Genomic DNA, 24,421 nt, shown 5'->3' with positions numbered 1-24,421 from the left:
GCAGGTTGAAAATGGCGCGAAACATTCAGCCAGAAATTAGTGCTGCTCTCCTTCCCGTCGCAATAAATGACAGAGCTGTCAATGGGCTACGGAAAATGAAGTTAATGAGCACGGCATTAATCAAGAGACCTTGTTCCAGTCAGAGAAACAGCTCTCCAAAGAGCGCAATCACGCCCAACCCATTTTTCTCATGGGAACTTAGCTGAGATTAAGGCAGCATTTCAAATTCCACGTTAAGTCTCTTAATGGCGGAAAAAGAGAGGGTCTTGTAACACTATAAACACTAAGCGGCACTGTGCCATATGCTTTCATGAAAATATTTAACAACAAATAATACAAGATAGATAGATAGATAGATAGATTTATTGTTACGGTTCTGAACCAGCACGAACAAATAATACAATATAGAAGGCTTGTACTGTTGAGTTCTGGACATATATTTATAGAAAAATGTGTATCTTGTCTTACAAACTTTGTAGTTGGTGGTTTTAACTACCTAGGTTGTTGGTTGAAATAAGCAATAAAGCAGTTTCCTGTTTTAACATGTTTGACTGCAATGCAACTGGCTCGTGCCACTCTCGTCTAACACCCAGATACCCATTCAGGAGAATAGGGTGTCCCCATGTGATATGCTCAAGACCACAATACCTCAAGGACCGCACCTCCCCATATGAACTGTCCTGGACCCTCCGCTCATCAGCTGAGGCCCTTCTTCATGTGCCTCCTCCAAGTGAGGTCCGGAAGGTGGTAACATGAGAACGGGCCTTCTCTGTAGCGGCTCCATTTGTGGAATACTCTCCCCAGGGAGGTTCACCTGGTGCCTTCATTACATATCTTCAGGCGCCAAGCAAAAACATTTCTCTTCTCCCAGGCCTTTGGCTAATTAAACAACCTATGGCCTTTTAAAATGTGGGAGCAGGTAATGTTTTACTTGTTACTATGTTATGTGATTTGTGTTTTTACATCGTTTGTGCCACATTCCTCCCTACAGCGGACTAGATACAAGCAGAAACTTGGCAGTGCAATCTCCTGGGCCCTAGGCAAGGTGGAGTTGATCCTGGGTACAAAACTGGCATCAGGCCTAAGAACAGACCTCCGTTCCCCCATCTGCCTAGCAGAGGTGAATGCAATGAGGGAACCCCACCTTCCATGTCAGCTCATGGAGTGGCATGACTTGCATAGTTCACAGGGGTTGAAAAGGGGATTATAAAGGCATGTACAACTATGCCATCCAGGGAATCTTTGGACTATGGGAAGAGATAAAAAGGAACTCCTGGGGAACAAGCATTTTACCTGTGGCTGGCTACTCCTTCTAGCTAAACACCCGATGAAGGGGACAGTAAAGAGAAAAAAAGCTCTACACTGGGGAAGGGGGAAGGAAACCTTAGCAAAGCTTACCTAGGGGTCTCTGGCAATGTATTCACTTTTGACCCTCACTTCCAGAAGAGACGCTAACCATTTCCTCTGTGTTGCATTTCTGTGCTGACCAAGAAACTGATGACCAAATAATGTAAGTTTGTCCAAATAATAATAATAATAATAATAATAATAATTTATTATTTATACCCCGCCCATCTGGCTGGGTCTCCCCGGCCACTCTGGGCGGCCTCCAACAAATATTAAAATACAGATTAAAAACTTCCCTAAACAGGGCTGCCTTCAGGTATTTTCTAAATGACAGGTAGTTGTTTATCTCTCTGACCCCTGGTGGGAGAGCGTTCCACAGGGCGGGCGCCACTACCGAGAAGGCCCTCTGCCTGGTTCCCTGTAGCTTTGCTTCTCGCAGTGAGGGAACCGCCAGAAGGCCCTCGGTGCTGGATCTCAGTGTCCATAAAATAATTTTTATTGGTGTTCATGTAAATACAAGAACATATAACTACAGTAATTTGTCTAAAGCATTTTGTGAAATGGCAAGAGAGATGTGTGGTTCAAGAAGTTCTTTAGATCCCTGCCAAAAAAAAATCTGCAAATTTTGCTCACTGGTACCTCCAGACACATTCAACACCAAAGTAGGGACAGGAAACAAAGAAATGTGTGTTTTCTAAACAATCTTGTTCCTTTTTCTCTCCCGCAACATGGGAACATTAAGCAAAGTTAGTGGCAGCCAATATAAGATGTACATTGAGATAACTCACAATGGTTGTTTTTATTACTATGGGTGGGTGTGGTTGTTGTTGTTTTTTAAACTGTTATAAATGTTTGGAATGTGTGTACTCTTTGGGAACACACGATTTAAACATTTGTCAACATTTTCTATCTTGTTACTAACATTTGTGGGGTTTGATGCAGATTTGTTCTGACAGCTCCATTAGCCTCACTTGAGGTTAAGGGGCTTACATAAAAATATTTGCCAAGGCTCCATGAATATTCTCACGGAAATTTTACACCGGCAGGAAAAGAAAGTATAACTTTTAGATTACATGAGTGAAGAAAAGAGAAATGTGAAATATTGACAAATCATGCATTACAAAGTATTAGTAAAAATTAAGTCCATCAAGCACTTGACATTTTATAGGATTGAGAACAGTGCTTCAATGATGTGTGCACTTGAAAATAAAATGAAATGGAAAGTTACTTAACATTTCCATTCTCAGCAAAGCAGAACATTCTGACAGCTGAAGAGACAACTGTTTTATTATGCCACTTGCAGGATTGGTGAATATTTACTCCCACACTTGGGAAAGGAAACAGGGGTGACTGGCATTCTGCACATGAAGCACATGCAAGGGATACTGTGAGCTGCCTAGAATGGGAGTCCACAGCAGAGAAAAACTACTTCACAGAGATTCAGAAGGAAGGAACAAGAATGCTTATACCAGGGGTCAGCAAACTTTTTCAGCAGGGGGCCAGTCCACTGTCCCCCACTGCAACATGGAAAACATCCTACAGAACTCTGGAACTTCAGGCGGCTAATTTATTATAGAACATGTTCCTAGATTTTTCCATCCTGTACATAATTCTGGAGCAGAAAAGGCTACTAAATCTTCATAATACTGACACTCTTTTGAAGTTATGATGGGAACAGTATACTATCTGGTAGAACAAGCAAGCATCCATATCAGAGAATGTCCAGATTTATTCACCTCAACATTCTAGCTCAGTTCTACATGAAGAACTTTCAATGTTCTAAGATCCTGGTGTAAATGAAGTTCCCAGGGTTGCAGTCACACTTCAATTTCCTGAAAATCTGCTCCAGAAAGTTGGGGTGGGGGAACAGTGATAGGAGCTGAAGGAGGAAAATGTAACTGGTTAAAATCACCTCTCTTCATGAACTTGTACCTCCATCCCTCTTAATGGCAACTAATAATAATAATTTATCTATATGCCACCCATCTGACTGGGTTGCCCCAGCCACTCTGGGCAGTTTCCAACAAATTAAACATATTAAGCACAGTAAAACATCAAACATTAAAGTTAGACTTAACTACTGGGTTAGAGTCCATTCTACAGACAAGTGCCCTGCTGTTCATGGAACAGTACAGGTGAAACTCAAAAAAATTAGAATATTGTGGAAAGGTTCATTTCTTTCAGTAATTCGACTTAAAAGGTGAAACTAATATATGAGATAGACTCATGACATGCAAAGCGAGATATGTCAAGCCTTTATTTGTTATAATCGTGATGGTTATGGCACACAGCTGATGAGAACCCCAAATTAACAATTTCAACTTTGGGGTTTCCATCAGCTGTACGCCATAATCATCACAATTATAACAAGCCAAGGCTTGACGTGTCTCGCTTTGCATGTCATGAGTCTATCTCATATATTAAACTCCAGTAGCTAATGAAAACAATTGCTTACATAAATGGACTTTTCCACAATATTCTAATTTTTCGAGTTTCACCTGTAGGTCTAGATCCATTCTCATGACAGGCAGTGAGCTTCACATTTCTATTTGCAATGAAGGAGTTGTCCAATCCATCACAGACAGAAAAGCCTTTAATGCCTATGTTCTGGTTATTCTGGGCTAGTTGTTTTGAGAAGACCTCTAGCAACAGTTAAAAAACTAGCTGCTGGAGGTTCTATCAAATATGCAGAAGAGTGCGCTCAAGATTCACACTTTCAGGCACAGGGCAGAAAGCGGCACTAAACTCTGGCCAGCATTACACAACCATCAGGGATTTAGAGCTGCTTATGAGAGTCTCACACAGCTTGTGGGTTACTTCCTTACTGCAGCTTTCCATGAATTGGGAACTGCTATTTTAATGTGCAAAAAAATGCCAATTTTACACGATATGTTAATGCACTAAGAGCATTAAATTCTAGGTTAGTATCTTGGTATTCTAGACATAAAAAACAAATCTTACATTTCTAAATAGTGTGCTGCCAAGGAGACCAGGTCATTTACCTTGCCTTCAATGTATAATAATACAGGTGTCTTGAAATGCGGCAAACAAATCCCGTAAGGAGAACAGAAGATACCGGGTATACTGTACATAAATCACCTAAGGCCCGTGAGGTTGTTAAGTGGCGAACCTTAAGCATTTTCTAAGGCTAGCAGCATTGCATTGTTCAGAGTAAAGCAAGACCACTAATTGGCTTAAGGGAGATCTAATGACATTGATAAACCACTTAACCTTTACTTTCTCAGTCTAAGATAGCAACTGATCCTTTCTGGTGACCACTGCCTTAAGGACAACCTGTGGAACTGTGTTACACAATTAGAGCACTGTGATTTCGAACTGGTGTAGGTGGCAGATATTCCCGTTTTGACTACATTGCTCAGAAATTCATCACACACCCTTTAAAAAGAACTTCCCTTCAGGACAAGGTAGACCCTATTTTTAAAGTGTGAACCAAAAAACAGTATGGTGGATGGGAACTTGTCGACACAATCTATGAGGGCATGTTTCTCTCTTGTGAAGCAGTGGAATGGACAGCCCATTCCCATATAGATGCACAACCATGTTACTAAACCCCCAAACATCGCTAGCCTGCAATAAATAAATGAATAAATAAAATGATTCGTCTGCTCTTTTACTCATAAGAGGGGACAAGGAGGGGGGAGGGGCTCAGCAGCAAAAAAAAGTTAAAAGCTTGCTGGAAAAGAAAAGGTTTCACACAACAAGAAAACACAAAGAGGAGGAGTAAACCACTCACGGCTGGGAGTTCTACATACTAGACACCACTATGGGAAAGGATGACTTGCGCACCACCAGGCACACACCTCAGAAGGCACAGGCAAAAAGGCCTCAACAGATGATCTCAAGAGCCTGACTTTGTCCCAATACAATACAATACAAGTTCTGAAACCCCAACGTTACCCATAAAGGCAATTTGTGACACACCACAACATGTTCTCAAGTACTAAATATAAATATATTTAGCAGCAGCGTAATTGCTGGGCATGCCGATTATATTGCTATGTTTGGGCAATGGGAACACAAGCACTAGCTGCTCTAAAACGCTGTGCATCCTGAAATGCTAGACCAAGGATCTGGTTGCTAAGCAACATGATGCTACACTGAACTTCCCACACATATTTCTGAATGCACATGGAGTCATCAGCATGTTGCAGCCGACCTCAACAGCTAAGACTTCTGTAGGTGATTACATTTCAGACAGAAAGCATGCCTGCCTGCCTGCCTCTGAATGCCCCTATATATTTTTTATGCCTAGAATACCAGGATACTAGCCCAGGATTTAATGCTCTTAGTGTATTTACACATCATATAAAATTGGCATTTTTTGCACATTAAAATAGCAGTGGCCGGAAAGCTGCAGTAAGGAAGTAACCCACAAACTGCAACTCCAGCAGCTAGTTTTTAGTGATGACTGCTTTTAGTTTGCTTTTACTGATTTCAATGGTCTACTTGCTTGAATTGTATTATAAATCTTTCTCCCACGTGAGTCCCTTTGAGACTTTTGGTAATAATAAATAAAAAAACAGTAAGTGAAATAGCTAATAAAATATCGCCCTTCATTTGAGGCTCACAGGGCAATTTACCATATGAAAACACAAAAATATATGCCATAGTACATTTTATTACCTATTTTATTAGCTATTCCACAAAAATGTCAAAGGGACCCACGTGGTAGAAAACTTTATACTACAATTCAAGTAAACAGAACATTGAAATAAGTCAGAGCAAACTAAGAGCAATCATCACTAATATGTAACAAAATATCTCCCCCACTCTCCCCCTGCCCAAGCCACAATATTATTGTGGTTTTGAATAATTGTCTTCTGGAAGGAACTGTCTTCATTTTCCAGTCCAACTTCCTTTATACAAGTACCCTCCTCTTTTTGTGTTATTCTTAGATGTTTCCCCTTTAGAGTAAATTGTGACCGTGTTCAACTTCCTTGGTAATTTCCCACTTACATATAAACTAAATTTGACTGTACGGTTGTAACTGTTTCCAATTTGTTCAAACAACAGTCGTGCCTGAAACCAGGCTCTGGATACCATTTAGGGTGAAGCATGACATCGCCTCCTTCTGGTCCCCATCTTGGCTCAGAGACTTCTAGAATTAATCATGAAACCTGGACATGGTGTTCCTCTCTGGCATGTGCAATCTGCTCTATGGGGCTTTGGCTTCTTTAACTATTGTATCCTACTGAGTGCACATTGCCTAGTTCTACCCTGTTCCCATTGGAAGATCCAACATATTTATACCTCATACCCTAGAAATGACAAACCAGCTGCTCTGCAGCTTCTGTCAGCTTTTCCGCAGAAAGCCGTTCTGCCACTTTTTCGATATTAAGTACTAGCTGTGGGTTAAACCACAGAGCCTAGGGATTGCTGATCAGAAGGTTGGTGGTTTGAATCCCCCGTGAAAAGGAGGTAAGGGAGAAAAAAGTGGGGACAGGATGCTCACAAGCCATAAAAAAATCCCACATGTGGCTTTTTATTTGGATATTTTAAACACAATAGGCTGAATACAGCAGAATGCAAAAGCGCACAAATATCTGCAAAATGCCAGTTTTAAGGTGGTCCAAGCAGCACTTGCAGAAGTTTGCTTCACAGAAGAAAAGTGGGTGAGAAACCATTTCTGTCTTTAAGATCTCCTAGTTTAGAGACAATCCTCATACACCAAGGTCTGAACTTGTGAAGAGTTCTTTATTACCCTGGAAATGCTGACAAATGCAGTCAAGATCAAAGATGCAGACACCATTAAGTCACATCGTAATGCCTCTGAAATGCATGCTGGAGAGGCCACACCTGCAGCAATCAACTGTTTTAATTCCCATCTAATCTCCAATTTGTGCTGTCATTAAAAAAAACCATCTATGCCACTAGCACTTTTTAACTGTCGCTAGAGGCAAAAAGGACTGATAAGAGTTGTCTCTTTCCCCTTTGCCCAAGCACAGCAATTATATACAAAAGGGAAGAGTGCCCAGAGGGAAGAGACTTCAAGGGCTATAAACCTAAAATATTTTTCCAAACACAAGGCATCAGTTTATCTAGACTCATTTCAGTCTGGCTTCAGGCGTGAGTATATGGGGGAAAAGCCTTGGTCACCACGGTTGATGACTTTTATCAGGACAGAAAAGACACGCCTGTTAAATTCTTCCCAACCTCTGAGCAGCTTTCAATACCATTGACCATGTTATCCTCCTGAAGTGACTTTGAGGGTTGGGTCCCTACCAGAAAGGAAAAAAAACTGGCAGAACGTTACTTTACTCCAGGTCCTGCAAGGTTACATCCTCTCTGTTTAAAATCTTTATGGAAAGTATCATCTTGAGTTTTGAGGGGTGCAATCTACAGTATATGCTGATGACACCCTGAGCTCTCAAAACCATCTGAATGCGGAGGTCCTGGGCCAATGTCTGGAGGCAGTGATGGGCTGGAATCCTGACAAAACATAGATTCAGTGGGTCCCAGATCAATGAATGGGGTTGAGGGGAGACAGCTTGCTTTGAGATTGGATAGCACACCACATAAAAGGTGTACGTAGCTTCGACGTGCTAAATCTTTGGCCCTAGAGCAGTGTTTTTCAATCACTGTTCCGCGGCACACTAGTGTGCCGCGAGATGTTGCCTGGTGTGCCGTGGGAAAAATTGAAAAATTACTTTATATATAGTCAATATAGGCACAGAGTTAAATTTTTTAACATTTTCTAATGGTGGTGTGCCTCGTGATTTTTTTCATGAAACAAGTGTGCCTTTGCCCAAAAAAGGTTGAAAAACACTGCCCTAGAGTAATACCCTGCCCATCTGACTGAGTTGCCCCAGCCACTCTGGTTCCAAGAAGGAGTGGTCCCAAGTGTTATGGTGCAATAAATGTCTGCTGCTCTTGAGTTAACTGGCTGTGATGCAATTTTAAGACACGTTTTCATTGTACAGTATTGATTGTTTTATGTAATTTTGTATCAAACGCCACCCCGGGCTCCTGTTCAGAAAAAGGGTGGGGTATAAAAACAATAGAAACTTTCACAATTCTCAAAAGCTATGTGGTGCAAATTCAGGGGGGGGGAACCCTAATCTTATTAACTTGTGGTGGAATAAAAACAGTGTTGCGCCTTAAATGCTGAAGCTTTTGTAGCCAAGTCCCTTTTTCAGAAGCATAAAATGGCCAATTACTTCTTTATTAGGGTATTTACATACCACCTGCCAATCAAATTTAGGCCTGTTTTAAGTAGCAAGTATAAGGTAAAAATAATAAAGTTGACATACTAAAAGGCAGCAAACCAAGCATCATAGTACTATAAACAAATTACAACACCTAAGCCTATGACCCGGAAGCTGTACGCCGGCTCCCTCAGCCATTAACGCGAGATGAGCGCCACAACCCCAGAGTCGGACACGACTGGACCTAATGGTCAGGGGTCCCTTTAACTTTAAGCCTATCCTAAAAATCTGAAGAACAATCAGTCTTTGCCCGCCACCAAAAATACACCTGCCTGAGGAAGTGCTAAGCAGACAGGGGGTGGGGATCCCATAGTTGGGGCGCCACACTGTCTCTGGTAACATCCTGCCTCACTTCAATTGGGAGGGACATCTGGTGCAGGTCCTCTGCTGGCAAGATATGGGTAGGCATGTGCTGAGACAGGTTGTTCAAGAAGTCTGGTCCCAAGCCATGAAGGGTTTTAAAGGTCACATGACTCATATCTCATAGTCACTGTCAGTATTTTGGCAGAGACACTCTGCACTAACTCCAGTTTCTGAACCATCTTCAAGGGCAACCCCACTTACAGGGGCAATCTAATCAGGAGGTTATCAGGTTGTGGTATCCTCTTCCATTTTGCAATCCAGAACACTGTGTCTCCTGTTATAATATTAAAAACAGACTCCTGGGCACCAAAGACTATCTCGTGTAGAAGGTAAACAAGCTTCTTGTCCTCAGAGTTGGAGAGATGCTTGTAAGGCAAAAGCCTTGATGTTCAGGAGATGTGTCTTGCTGAACCTACTGCTTCCTTGACATAGGCACCAAATACAGACTTCTAGCAATGTGTTTTCACTCACTCCAGGTAACACGTTCAATGTCAGCGATTCTGCCGCTACCCTTGCCCTAAACACTTTTGTCAAGAGGCACTCATTTCAATTTTGTATATGCTGATGATGGTGCGTCAAGTATATAAACTTTGCAGGTTTATGTAAAAGTCAGCAAACTGGTCAATATGTAGCATTCTTTTATTGAAAGCTTGCCACGCCCATTTCCAAACTTTAGGCTAACATCCCAATTTACCTGGCATACCAAAGAACAGCAGTTTCAGAAATGCACATCATTCTACATTTTCTTCTGTTGGTAGCTTCAGAACATGAGTTGAATTTCATCACAAGGTTAGCAAAACCATCTTAAACCAGATGCCCAAAATGGGTTCAAAAAAATAAACTGAAGTGAGATGAGTTGTACTATATGAAGCTTATCAGGCTAGGCCACAGAAAGAGAAGAGAAAGGCAGCTAAGTCAAGACCCTTCCAGTGTCCTGATTCACCAGATAAATTATTCCTTTTACTCATTGTAGTTTAATAAAAATTTCATGGCCCGGACAGTAATTATGGCTGCACACACAGATCAATGGCGAGCGCAACTTAACACCTAGGGCTTTCTGTGTAGCAGTTGTGCGTGCAGCAATGAAACTATCAAAGAAGACAATTAAGTTCTGGCAGCCACAAAAACGATGCTTAAAAGGGAACATAAAGCACTATTATCTGAAGAGATTGTTACTAGCTTGGAATTCCAACTCCAGATTCGGATTTTGATAGGCGAACAAACTGGTTGAACAGGTTTCAAGAGAGTGGCCCAAGTTCTCCAGATTCATTAAACCTGAAAGGTTTGTTGAAAATTCTTATACGGTCATTTGTTGTTGGGAGGAGAATTGAAGTTCTTAAGTTACAGGTGTTTTTCTCAAACGTATGAAAAATACAAAAACATGAGGGCTCGGGAGATGTTCTGTATAACACAGACGTCTACTAACAAAGGTTGACAATGAAAATATTCATGGGTCTCAACCTCAGTGACCTAGTGGTTTTTGCAGAAGTATGCCAGGGGGCCCTATTGTGAAAAGGAATCCTGTTACTTAGGACATTAGCCCAGATACCATGTGCAAACAAAATGTTCTAAATAGTCTACAGCAATGTAGAACAAGACATTTCCCCCCCTTAAGGCAATGACACACCAGAGTCTGATGTGGCATATTATACTATTATATTCTGCACCACATGAATACTGGTAGCACAGGTTGCCGGAGGTTCCAATTTAAGACCTTACATTTCCTTTTTGTTTGTATTTAATATCATTTTTGTTAATCTTCATCAACAAGATCAATCCCAAGCTTTAACCATTGAAGAAATATAAAGCCAAATATCATAAATTAGCACCACAGGGGGTTGGACTAGGGTCTCTTCCAACTCTGCAATTCTATGATATATACTGATGTCACCCTACCCCAAATTTCAAGATTATCTCTTCCAGAAGAAGAAGAGTTTAGATTTGATATCCCGCTTTATCACTACCCGAAGGAGTCTCAAAGCGGCTAACAGTCTCCTGTCTCAGTGGGGCTGAGAGACTTCAGAGAAGTGTGACTAGCCCAAGGTCACCCAGCAGCTGCATGTGGAGGAGCAGAGACGCGAACCTGGTTCCCCAGATTACGAGTCTACCACTCTTAACCACTACACCACACTGGCTCACAAGCTTCAAAATGCTACTGAATGCTGGCAATAGATGTGGACTCCTGTGAAATTCCACCTATAAGCTCAAAAAGGCTCAGAGCAACATTTCCAAACACCATCCTCCAAGTCTGCTCAGGTAGAATCAAGACAGAAAAGAGAGGGAAAAAGGTAAAGTCCAATGTTTGTTTGTTTGTTTGTTTGAAGCAAAATCTAGGTGTTGGAGGCAAGAAATTATGGGCCAGTGTTTGTTACAATACAGTATCAACATTAAAACCTATTGCAAGTCACTTCTGTGAATAAAGCTACTAAATACCGTAATGATAATAAAAACAATAGTCATCAAGAAGTTTAGCAAAATCACCAAAGGAGAATCCCAGTACCAACTTACAGAGAACATTTTCCGTGCCTTTTCAAAGGTAACCCAAAAACTGCCTCACAAGGAGCCAGGGTGTCAGCTTCTCGACATGCAACATTTGATGAGATACCCATCTCTAAACATGTAGCACTAGCAGTGGACTTCTAATGAATGTGCTTGGAACTTGTCAATATCTTGCAAGGGCATGTCTTACTGCGAACAAAACAGCTGCACAATGTTTATTAGATGAAGGCCAGAAATGCCACTTTCCTTTCTGTCAAGCAATGAGATGGGAGAGGCTGCGTTTATGGCTCAGGACTAATTATTGCCAAAACTCTATTTGTGAGGAGGAGTTGCAAATCAAGGAATCTGCATTTGGCTCTATCAAATGGCTGCTTTCTTAACCCGAGACTACTGGACAATAGACGCTGCCTTGATAACCTAGCTGACATTGATCAATAATTCACAACAGGTCCATTATTATGGGGAAAATAGGCAGAGAAAGGGGCATGAAGACCTTTGAGGAAGTCAACATTGACAAGACAAATAAAAACACAGACACACACAAAGGACCATCAGTCCTCTTCTGTATGACTCATCAGCATTCTGCTCTGACTGCACTGAGAGAACAAAAAGCCATGAGGGCTAGACTAGAGTAAGACAACAGTATAGTCCAGTGTATAAGTTAGGGGGGTATTCAGCAATTAGGATGCTCTAGTTTTGTTACATCCATATCCCACCTTCATTCTCGCAAGAAACTTAAGAGCAGCATTTCAGCAGTACAACCATCCGAAAGATGGTGAGCTTCATGAAGTGAGGATCTGAGCATGAGTCTAAACCACAGAGCCTAGGGCTTGCCGATCAGAAGGTCGGCGGTTCGAATCCCCGCGACGGGTGAGCTCCCGTTGCTTGGTCCCTGCTCCTGCCAACCTAACAGTTCAAAAGCATGTCCAAGTGCAAGTAGACAAATAGGTACCGCTCTGGGCAGGAAGGTCAGTAAAGCGAGATGAGCGCCGCAACCTCAGAGTCATCCGCGACTGGAACCTAATGGTCAGGGGTCCCTTTACCTTTACCTTTACCAAAGTCATGCTTTTGTTGAATGTACACATATGTTCTAGAAACATAGTAAGCTGCTTTATACCATTTCAAGCCACTGGTCTCTCATGCTCAGTATTGTCTACACTGATTCGCAGCAGCTACCGGTATCTAGGGTTTCAGGCAGGAGTCGCTACCAGCCCTACCTGGTGATGCCGAGGATTGAACTTGGCACCTCCTGCATGCAAGGCAAATGCTCTACCCCAGAGCTACCATCTTCCCCCAGCATGCTTTCAGAAGCTGTGGAACACTTCACCATTGGAAATACTAACCACCAGTTAGAGCGCACACACACACACACACACACACACACACACCACCACCACCACCACTGCTGGGGGAAAGGGAATTGATTTAAGACAAGTTCATTTGCATAACAGTTATTCACATCTGTATTTTTTTCTTGGTGGTTTAAATAACTGATTGAACCAGGAGTTCCATGCACACTATCGCAAATGAGACATATTGGCTTACAACTAAACAGAGGGTTTATGCAAACCTAGCAGCATAATCCAAAGCCTGTGGGTCATTGCAGCCCACACACCATTTGCACTGCAAAAGCATAACTGCTTAGAGATAAAAGGAACATTTTTTTCTGCATGGTTGTTAAGCAAAATCACTTATCTGGAGGTTAAGCCACAATCCTGTACACACTCGATTTGGAATTAAGCCGCACTGAACATCTGACTGAAGCTGCAGGTGACTGACTGCACATGCCCAGAACTTCCAGAAGCAAAAGCTGGTGATTACTGGACAAAATAGTTTGGGCTATACCATTTGACTGCAGAATGAATATTTGATCGGCAATATTCATAATTAGGTAGCCAAGCACACTGCAAATGTCAGGCAATTGGACAGCATAAAACAAGAATACAAGATGAACCATCAATGCACAATATACTATGGAGTTTTCTTCATTCCCTGATTGCTACTAGTTCAACCCATTTATCATTAGCCAGAGTCACCCACTATTAAGGCACATTACTCTTTGGTGTGGTGGTGGTGTTTTTTAAAGCACTTGGAGACCTAAAAAAAGTTCTCGTGGGTTTGAAACTTTAATAATCTACAGTATTGCCAAATACAGCTATAAGAACTCTACAGAAGAAAAGCAAAGGCCCTACACCTTCCTTTGTTTGCTTGCACTGCAGCAGAAAAACACTGCTTCTAATATACAGTACTGTATTAGAACCTCATTCCCCATCCCTCAAGATTCCCTCTACCCTCTTCAGGATTCATCTCAAGTATCCATTTATTTCAGTCTTCAGTTCTTCTTCATACCAAAATCTGTACACTAGTATCCCACAATGTTATTCCTGAGCTCAATCAGCTACTACAGATACCCAAGTTTCACAATGTGACCATTTGTCCAAATGAGCAGCTTATGCAAGTTATTCATTCCTCTTCACCTTCCTAGTCCAGTTCTTGAAGGGCTCCTATGGCTTGAGTACAGACTGAATTTCCTGTAGCTTCCGAGTACCAAAGCTAAAAACCCACATCCTTTCGCTTGAACAGTTATCTTAAGGCAAACAAAGGGACGTGTAAAACTCAACAGTGGATCCAGCATCATGCAGAATTGCAGCTCACTCACTGCAATACAATAGGACCACAACTTGTGCTGATGTTGCTTACACAATCATAGCTTTGCAATGGGTTGCCAAAAAATCCCCAAATAAATAGAAACACCCTTGCTCTCACGAGATCTTGCAGGGCCATTTGAGATCTCACGGGAGCCTCGTGCAACAGCCGTGAGCTGCTCTTGTAGAACATAGCTAAATAAAAAATGGTGGCAGAGTCCTCTAAGCACAGGTGGAGTGGGTAATAAACTGTTCATATCACAATCAATTTGAACAAAAGTGAAAGGCTGCTTCTGATTTCGTGAGAAGTGGTTTACGTTTTTTAAAAACTGTTCAGAGCCACAGAAACTATAATTTGTTTATGGGGGGGCGGACTTGCCAGTGGGCTTGAGGTAAGCAAACACTTTCAAGTTATGCAGTGAATGGCATTGAGACCTAATTCATACTGCAGTCAGAAGAGATTAGCACCTGCTAGGGAAAGACCTCACAGTACAGTTCCCAAGATATCTGCATACCACATGGATTACCCACCAGCATCATTTCTGATCTGCCACATGATGAGCTATGTGCATCTGCATACTTAACATCCTAGGATATAAACGTTTTCTGCAGCGTACAAATTGTCAGTTTCAAATGGCATATTAAATTTTAATCGAATCAGATACCTGCTTTGGTCAGTCCCTACATTTCTTATTCCTCAAGGATGTTCCCACACTATCTGTTCCAACCAGATCACACTATCTGTTTCAAGGAGATCAAGTAATAGCTTATCTAACTAAGCTGTGACTAGTAAGTTATCTTGCTGAAGAAGGTGCTCCCCAAAGGGGTAGAAACTTCTCCTTTACATGACGCATATAAGCTCCTGGACATCGTTAAACTTATTTTAATTGTGCCTCGTGGCAATTCTTGGGGCAACTGTAATCATGTGAGGTTTTTTTGGTCTGACCCTAATATAGGCACATTTAACAGAAGACTGCCATATGAAACCTCATGCTATTCATACACGACCATGGCTGCTTAGGGGCAGAATTGCTAAACATTTGCCAAAGGTGGATTTACAAGACCCTTGGATCATCTATTCACATGGTGAACAATTCAGAACAGGCAGACATTAAAAAGAGTCAATCACAGAAATACTGTAGCCAACATTGGGTGATTTCTACAACAGTTAGCAGATTGCTATCACATCAGGAAAAGCTGTGGGTGTACAACCTACTTGAAAGGTTTTCTTTTTCTTTTTTTAATGCCCCAGCAATCTACCTTCGAGCTGTATTAGGCACAATAGGTTTGCACAGGTAGTAGCTACACTGGTAGCTGTCCCCCAGCTCAAATCTCAGTTCAGCCATGCACTGACTCTCAACCACAACCCAACCACTATCTTTTAGCCTCAACTTTAACCTGCAATATGAGGGGAATTGTAAGGTTTAAGAGCCAGATTGGCTAATTGTTTTTGGCTCATGGGATGAATTCACTTTCAACAAACCCCCAGGGACTGGATGTCAACAGTTGGTGTCAGCACCTGACATGCTTGCACACACACACACACACACACGGCAGCCACACAGCCTCATTGCAGCGCTGCAGAGAAGTTTAAACTACTCTGCCCAGTCCAATGCAACATCTACTTTTTTATTTAAAAAAATGTGCCACCAGTAGAGTGTTAGGGTACCAAAATGAACTGCTGGGGGGATGCAGTGCAGATGAGGCCTGTGATTCACCACCTCTGGTTTACAGGGTACTTGCTATAAGTATGTTCATCATTCCCTCCAAGGCAACACAAACAGTTCTATTACAGTATTTTGGTTGAACTTTCTACTGGTAGGCCAAGAACACAATTTAACCCTATTAAATAAAAATGCAACTCCTGTGTCACTCAGGTAAGTGAACAACTGAGTAAACCACTGCTCCTCCATCCTGGCAGCAGGTTTCTTCTACCTCTGCTAGCCTGGGCTAGAGAACAGACTATCACAATTCCATAGAAGGAAGCATTTTACTGTGAGTGTGCATGAAAATGGAAGCAGTAGCACTGTCAGCTCAATCTCTGGTGTTCAAGCATTAGGTATCCCTTGCTTCCCCAACTGAAAGAGACTCATAATCTCAGTGTCATGGGTTCAAGACAAGACAAAAAGATTCCTGCATTGCAGGGTGTTGGGCTAGATTAGCCTCATGTGCCCTTCCAATGCTACAATTTTGTGATTCTAAGTCAAACTATGGAACTCCCACAGGTGGCAGTGATAGCCACCAACTTGGATGGCTTTAAAAGTGGATTAGACCAGGGGTCGGCAACCTAAGGCCCATGGGCCACAAGTGGACCACGGGGGTCTTTTAACCGGCCCCTGAACTGAGCCGCCTGCCCGGCGAGTCCCTGCACTCTGCTCTAAACTAGCGCAGCTGTGTGTGGACTCACTTCCGCGGCACCGAAAACTGCATCTATGCAGACGCTGAAAATCACGTCTGTGCAGACACAGACTGCAGAAATCGGGGCGCCCGCGCGCTCACACACACACCACGATCCAGCCCACGGAGGGATCTCCAGTGGAGTGAACCGGTCCAGGCGAGGTAAACCTTGCCAACCCCTGGATTAGACAAATTCATGAAGGAGAAGGTTGTACTTTGCCTCCACAGGTGAAGACAGCAACGTGTCTCAATACCAGTTTCTGGAAACCACAGGAAGGGAAATTGCTCTTGTGCTCCGATCCTGGTTGCTGGCATGTGGTTGGCCACTGTGAGAGCAGGATGTTGGCCATTGGCCTGATCCAGCAAGCTCTTCTTACAAGCTCCTGGTATAATCTTAATGGAAAGTGGCAGAATGTGGTTCCTAAACTTAGGAACAAAGCTATTAATAATAGATTCACAGCCTTTATCTCAAAAGGACAGTAAAATGAAATGCAGAACAGGAACTGGCAGCACGACTTTGCCAAAAGCAGAGTCATCAATCATTTGACTACACAGTATTTTTGGGTGGATAATATCTAATGATTCCCCCATCTCTCTTAAGTATCCATTTTACAGATGGAATGCCCAAGCTTGGTTGGAACCAAAGCTATATAATGACATTATCTTCCCCATAATCTTTCAAAATAAGTTGTCTTCCTGGCTAGCTGGAATACAAGAATTGGCATGGCTACTGTATAGGCTTTTGAAGGGGCAATTGCTCTGCCACCTGTGGCAAGTAAAAGTTGTCTCTGGGCTACCAGGCAGGAAAACATTACAAAATGAAGCCAATGAGAGCCAAAAAGAACATACATATGGGCAACTATGAGGACATTTTAAAGCTTGCTGGGAAGTCCCACTCAATCCAGGAATGTCTTGTCTTAACAGTGGGGGAAAGGCAATGCTCATTTCAGGTTTCATTGCACATTTCATAGAATCCTAGAGTTGGAAGAGACCACAAGGGCCATCCAGTCCAACCCCCTGCCAAGCAGGAAACACCATCAAAGCATTCCTGACAGATGGCTGCCAAGCCTCCGCTTAAAGACCTCCAAAGAAGGAGACGCCACCACACTCTTTGGCAGCAAATTCCATTGTCAAACAGCTCTTCCAGTCAGGAAGTACATTTGGAGAAGTGAAGACATCACAAACAGTTCTGTCTTCTAAATGTTCAAGCATCAGTTGTTCCACTAGGCACTTTCAGATCCAATTCATCAAGGAGACTATCTAGCTAAGACAGTCCACTGCCACCCTCTATTGTCAGCATGCCCGCCTGCCTCTTGCCTCTCCCCAAATTCATACCTCTCTCTCTACCACTTACAGAAGGGATGGCTAACATGTGGTCGCCCAGATGCTGACAGACTACTATAGTTCTCATAATGAAGGTATTTTGTTTTGTGGGACCCACCATTTCATTGAACACATCTATTCCATAGAATTTATACTGTTCTGCTCCATTTGGAATGGCTTTATTTTTCAATGGTTTCATCTTTTTTATAATTGTTTATTATATTGAGGCAACCCACCCTGGGACATTATAGTGAAGGGCAGGTACAAAATCTTATAAATAAACGAATCACTGGCCTTGCCGGTTGGGGCTGATGGGAGTTGGAGCCCCAGAACATCTGTGAGCCACCAGTTAGTCACCCATGACTTATAGCAACTACGTGCAGCATCAGCAATGATTCATTCTTCCTCATATCTTTTGGCACAACCAATGACACCCTTTCATTTCATTGGGTGCCTTCCGGACAAAAGGAAGCCTCCAGGGTTATGATCTTCCCTCTGCTGTTACCTTTTCACATCAAATGGACCTTTTATCCTTCCTGCTATATGATCTTTCCATCTTTGTCCACAATGAACTTTGTTCCACTTCCTACATTGCAACCAACGTATCACAAAATTTCACCACTTTTACTGTTCCCCTGCTAATGTCATTTTGCGAAAGAAAGGTCTCCAGCTTGCTTTGCCTGCTTGCAACTTCCTCCACTCATCAAATTTTCGATACAGAGTGAATGCCACGTGTGTTAGTTCATTTCCCTCATTATTTTTCTCCTCCTAGTCTATTACCGGTACTTTATGACAGTGAAGCCATAGGGAATACAGCCTGGGAAGGAAGGAGGCAAGTGGTAATGGAAGCAGCAGACTAGAGTGGGGGTAGTTAATGGCAAGTGAGCAACATCTAATCCAAAGCTTTCCAAACTGTGTGTCATGACACGTTAGTGTGTCGGCTGCAGTGTGTAGGTGTGTCGCACAAATGCTCCCCACTCCTCCTGGGGCTGGAAAGAGTTAGTTTAACCTCCGGTTTGCTAGTAAAACTGAACTACTGCGTCACGAAATGATGCAAAACTGAATTACCGTATCGCGAAATGATGCATGTCCAAAAAGTGTGTCACCAGCTTGAAAAGTTTGGAAAGCTCTGATCTAATCTGTAGGTACCTGGGCTACCAGAATTTGATCATTTGCAGACACATCATCACTGGGAGGTGCATCAACAGGTTAACTGTAGCTGCCTATCCACATCTTAGGCAGGCGATGAGATACAAAAGTACTTTCGCACTGAACAGCTTGACTCAAAACCAATACTAACCCAGATATCAGATTTGCTTGTCATATATGCAAGAAATATATTTTATTCATCTATATTTAGACTATATTTAGATTAAGTATATTTAGATTGATAATAAGTGAGATATACAACAAAATGTTGCACTATGGACTGCTCCTGCCAGGGTTCCAGCCAGCCATGTCTTCCACTAGATAACTCCATTCCATTCCTCCACACACAATGTCACTATTCTGTGGGCATATTCAATCCTCCCTGTGCTGCTCCAGATATATATAGATGATATATAGATATGCCAACGTAGCTTCTGCCAACTTAGCAGTTTGAAAGCACACCAGTGCAAGGAGATAAATAGGTACCACTGCAGCAGGAAGGTAAACGCAGTTTCCGTGTGCCAGAAGCCGTTTAGTCATGCTGGCCACATGACCCAGAAAACTGTCTATGGCAAACGCCGGCTCCCTCGGTCTGAAGCGAGATGAGTGCCACATCCCATAGTCGCCTTTGACTGGACTTAACCATCTAGGGGACCTTTACCTTACATATATGTGTATGTGTGTACACACACACAAACCACTTAGGGTTTCTTCTCAAAATTGTATGTACTTCTGCAAAGCATGGAGTTCCCAAAGGTTGCCAACACCTCCAGCTTGTGGGTGGGTGGTGTCGTTTTGGCTGCAGAAGGATCATCACTTACCTCAGAACATTGCGATTAAAGGGAGCAATATTTCAAGCAAGAAGAATGCTTTGAACGGAATTACTAGATTTTTAACAGAATGATTTTCATTTAGCTAATCAAAATATATCTCCAGTGCTTTAAGCTTTAGGAAAAAAATTTTTTACCATTTTATATACTGTGTCATTAATACTAAGAACTGTTTAGCAGGAACACTGATTTCATATGGTATGGTAAGATCCATGTGGCCATCTATAGCCCAGCATTCTCTCTCAAACAAAGTGGCCAGACCGATTCCCCAAGGAATCTCAGCAAAGCAGTTCTTCATGTTCATATTACCTTCTGTAGAAACAGAACTGTGGATAAGAAAGAATGTACTGCATTCACTCCTAGTTCAGTGCATCTCACTTCCTACTACAAAGGCACAAATCTCTAGCTGCGCACTGATCACTAAATTAACAGAATCTGTTGTGTCTCGTTGCAGGAAGTTCACGATGAAAGGGCACAGTTTCACCACATTAAAGAACTACGAACTGGAGAGAAACAGGTGCAATATCCTCCTTGGATATTCACTTTGCTGCTACAGTAATGGCAGGGATTAAATTCATTTTTCCCCATATCAAGGATCTGTACTTCTGGCACCTTTTGACCTGAAGCATGCATAATTGAAATCCCAACATCAGCAGTTGCATAATACCTTTATTTGGACTAAAAGTCAATAAACGGTGAACTGGAAGAGTTCTGTGAAATTCAAAATCTAGCTAGCTTCATGTTTTTTTACATTACTTTCTGTTGGTTCAAATAAAGTTATTTATTGCTGCTGCTGGGAATTTTCTCTGATGAACTCACACCGCTGCCTATATTATTTTTTCTCTGCTGTAGAGAGTAACTGAAATTGTAGACTAAAACATCTAAGGAAATTTAAGGAGAGAAATTGTTAATGATCCCAGCAAATAGAAATCTAACACCACATGCCTTGGAATCTCCCACTATGAAAAAGAGGCAGGAGGGGAGAGCTCAAAGTCTGTTACTCCCTATTAGCAAATAGACAAGGAACCCATCTCTGTACAAGAACCACCAGGTATTTCAGAAACAGGCAGGTCCTGAAAAAGGGGGGCAACGCTCTCAAATGCTCTGAGAGTATCTGGCAAGGAGGTTCCTGTTGAGAGAAGACTGGATCAAAAAATCCAAAGAATGTAAATGGAGAGGGAGGAGAAATAACCCTCTCTAATGGACTTTTGAGGACAGCAAAAGTCTTAGTCCTCCTAGAGAAGCGGGACCTTAGCTGGTACCTAAGGAAAAGGTACCAACATGTGTGTGTGCATTTGTATAGCTATAATACACACACAGAGAGAGACAGTCTTTCTAACAGTACTCAGTTCCCAAGAAAAGGGAATGGTGATTATCTTCTCTAGAACCGTTCTGTTAATTGTGCTTTAGAGCTTCATGAGTTGGGAGGGTGAGAAGGTGGATCGGGGGCCCCATTCTTTATATTGCTCCAATTATTAAGGGGAGGAATGGGGACTCTTCACAGAACGCCTTTCTCCTGTACTTAGGCTAATTCCTCAGGAATTTCTGGGTTAGGAGGCCAGGGGGTGAAGAAACTACAAAGAATGTATTTAATCTAAAGGAACTATGAGTGGAAGAACTAGTGCAGCCTTTCCTGACCTGGTGCCCTCCATTCAGGAATCTCTGTTTAATTTTGATATTTATGTTTTTATTATTATTATTATTATTATATTATTATTATTAATACCCCCCCATCTGGCTGGGTTTCCCAGGCACTCTGGGTGGTTTCCAACAAATATTAAAATACAATAGTCTATTAAACATTAATATTCTTTTGGGAGCCACCCAGATTAGCTGGGGAAACCCAGCCAGATGGGCAGGTTTGTTTGTTTGTTGTTGTTTATTAACACACCCCAGCAACATGAGTCCAGCAGTCACAGGCTATCTTCTATCAAGCCCACCAACTCTGTATTGTTGACACTGACATTCAAAGTTGAACCTGGGAACCTTATATATTAATATTAATAATAATAATAATTTTATTGTTTATACCCTGCCCATCTAGCTGGTTTTCCCCATCCTTCTGGGTGGCGTCCAGCAAAATATAAAAATAATAATAAAATGTCCCCTGAGCAGGGCTGCCTTCAGAAGTTTTCTAAAGTTGTGTGACTATTTATCTCCCTGACACCTGATGGGAGGGCACTGCACAGGGAGGGCACCAACGCCGAGAAGGTCCTCTGCCTAGACTTTCTGGACGCAAAGCAGGTGCTCTGCCACAAACATTCGCAAACAGAACATGGGAAGCTCTCAAGACATTGATGCATCTAGCTTAGTATTGTCCCCTGAGGTTTTCCTACCCAGCGTGACCTGGAGATGCCATTGGGGATGGAACCAAGGCCCTTCTGGATGCAAAGAAGATGCTCTGCCAGTGAGCCATATCCCTTCCAAAGCAGAAACACAGGAAGTTGCCTTATATTGAGGCAGACACTGCTCTGTCTACCTCAGTACTCGCCTACACTGACCGCAGTAGCTCTGGAAGGTTTCAGGACAGAACAGTACTTCCTTGCCCTACCTGGAGATGCCACTGGGGACTGAGCCTGGGCTTCTGCAGGTACTTTGCCACTGATGGAGAGAGTTGGCAGAGTAGCCTGCACTTAATTTGTTGCAAGCCGTCCAGACCAGCTGGGGCAACGAAGTCAGATCGGTGGCACATAAATAATAATTTTAAATTATTATTATTGCGCTTGCAGGGACTCAGATGGCTGGCCTTCCTCCTACACCTCTCAAACAGGGGAGAACAAACGCCCTGCTGAAGGAAGGGTGAAGAAGAGGAAGAAATGGCACTTTTGGGCACCAGAGCCTAACAGGACGGGGCTGTGCCCACCCACACGCAAAAGAGGAAGAATGCAGGATTTTCGTCACAGAATCAACTGCAGGGTGGGCAGGGGGTCCACAAGGGTCATCTAGTCTAGCCCACCCCTTGCAATGCAGGAAATCTGTCTGGCCATGGTGAGGAGAGAGCGCTGGACTTAAGGTGAGGCCCCTTGGGACTTGATCCCGCAGCCAGGCTCTTAGAATCATAGAACAGTAGAGTTGGAAGGGACCCTAAGGATCATCCAGCCGAACCCCCTGCAATGCTGGAATAGCAAAAATAAATATAATGACATATTTGCGAACTTCTACCTTTAACTACTGGTCTCTATGGCGACTCTGCCCAATAAAAAGAGGGCGTGCCCTGGGGGGGAAAGAAGACATATGGCAACCCCACCTGCGGGGATTGAACCTGCAACCTTGGCGTTATCAGTACCACGCTCTATCCAGTTTTCTGCCTCCGGAGGCCATTCACACACGCACACACAAACACGGGGTGCAGGGGAGGAGGGGCGGGTGTCTTTCACTGGAAAGGGTCCACCAGGGGTCATCTAGCCCAACCCCCCTGCAAGGCACGTTCAGAGCGAGATGGGAGCCGCCCCGTCCCCCCCAGGTACCTTCTTGACGGTGCGGGGCGCCTCCGTGACGGTCCCGTCGGGGCTGACCAGGGCCTCGCCCAGCTGCCCACCCGCGCCTCCGCCGCCGCCGCTGCTGTCGCCCCCGTCGCCGGCCAGCCGAGGCTGCTGCTGCTGGGCCCGCGAGGAGGCCGGCGGGGGCTCGCTGCGCTTCATGGCCGAAGCCTGAGGCCCTTGGCGGGGGCCGCGCGCGCCTCCGCCTCCCGCGACTGGCGGGCCGGACTCGGCTGGCGGCTGAGGCGCCGGGTTGGGAGGCGCGGAGGCGGCCTGAGCGCAGGCCCCGGACCCCCCTCCTCCTCCGCCGCCGCCGCCGCCGCCTCCTCCGGCCTTGTCCAGCGGCCCGCCGCCCAGCTCCTTCAGCTCCACGGCCGGAGGGGCCGCCACGCGCACCGACATCATCGCCGCCTCAGTGGGAGCAGGAGGAGCCGCGGAGGAGGACGACGACGACGACGCCGGCTCTCGCCTCACACACTGGCGGCCCGGCGGACACGCGCGCCCTGGCTCGCTCCCTCAGACGACGCCCCGCCCACTCTCGGCCGCCTCGCCTCGCGGGAGCTCACGGGAGTTGCAGTCCGAGGCGACCGTCTCGGAGGGGGGGGAGGCTGCGGCGAGGAGGACTACCGCTCCCGGCAGGCGCCGCGGGCGAAGCACGGGATCCAATCGCGGGGCTGGGAAGCGGACGCCGCGGGCGCGCTGGGGGTTGGAGTTCTTAACATCACTCTCTTTCTCCCCATTCCCCCTCTTTTCCTTCCTGATTGTTCCAGGCATAGCCAACCTTCGGCCCTCCTCCAGATGTTTTGGACTACAACTCCCATGATCCCTAGCTAACAGGACCAGTGGTCAGGGATGATGGGAATTGTAGTCCAAAACATCTGGAGGGCCGAAGGTTGCCCTTTGCCTGGTTTAGACCAGGGTAGGCAACCTAAGGCCCATAGGCCAGATGTGGCCCAATCGCCTTCTAAATCCGGCCGACAAACAGCCCGGAATCAGTGTGTTTTTACATGAGTTGAATGTATGCTTTTATTTAAAATGCATCTCTGGGTTATTTGTGGGGCATAGGAATTCGTTCATTTCCCCACCACCACCTAAAAATATAGTCCAGCCCACCACATGGTCTGAGGGACGGTTGACCGGCCCACGGCTGGAAAATGTTACTG

General features: G+C 44.0%; 1 protein-coding gene across 1 annotated transcript in view; it reads right to left on the bottom strand.

Moving 5' to 3' along the window:
• The window catches only part of AHCYL2 (adenosylhomocysteinase like 2), an 84,399-nt gene extending 60,709 nt beyond the window's left edge, over positions 1-23,690 (bottom strand). Inside the window, exon 1 of the mRNA XM_033162755.1 lies at positions 23,247-23,690. Within this exon, the coding sequence (XP_033018646.1) occupies positions 23,247-23,663 (417 nt within the window). The 5' untranslated portion in view covers positions 23,664-23,690. The remainder of the gene's footprint in view (positions 1-23,246) is intronic.
• Positions 23,691-24,421: the final 731 nt, after the last annotated feature.

Source organism: Lacerta agilis, chromosome 10 (assembly GCF_009819535.1).
Source record: "Lacerta agilis isolate rLacAgi1 chromosome 10, rLacAgi1.pri, whole genome shotgun sequence".
NCBI classification, from domain to species: Eukaryota; Metazoa; Chordata; class Lepidosauria; order Squamata; family Lacertidae; genus Lacerta; species Lacerta agilis.
Note: the sequence above shows the minus strand (reverse complement) of the source record. Positions and strands in the feature narration are given on the sequence as shown.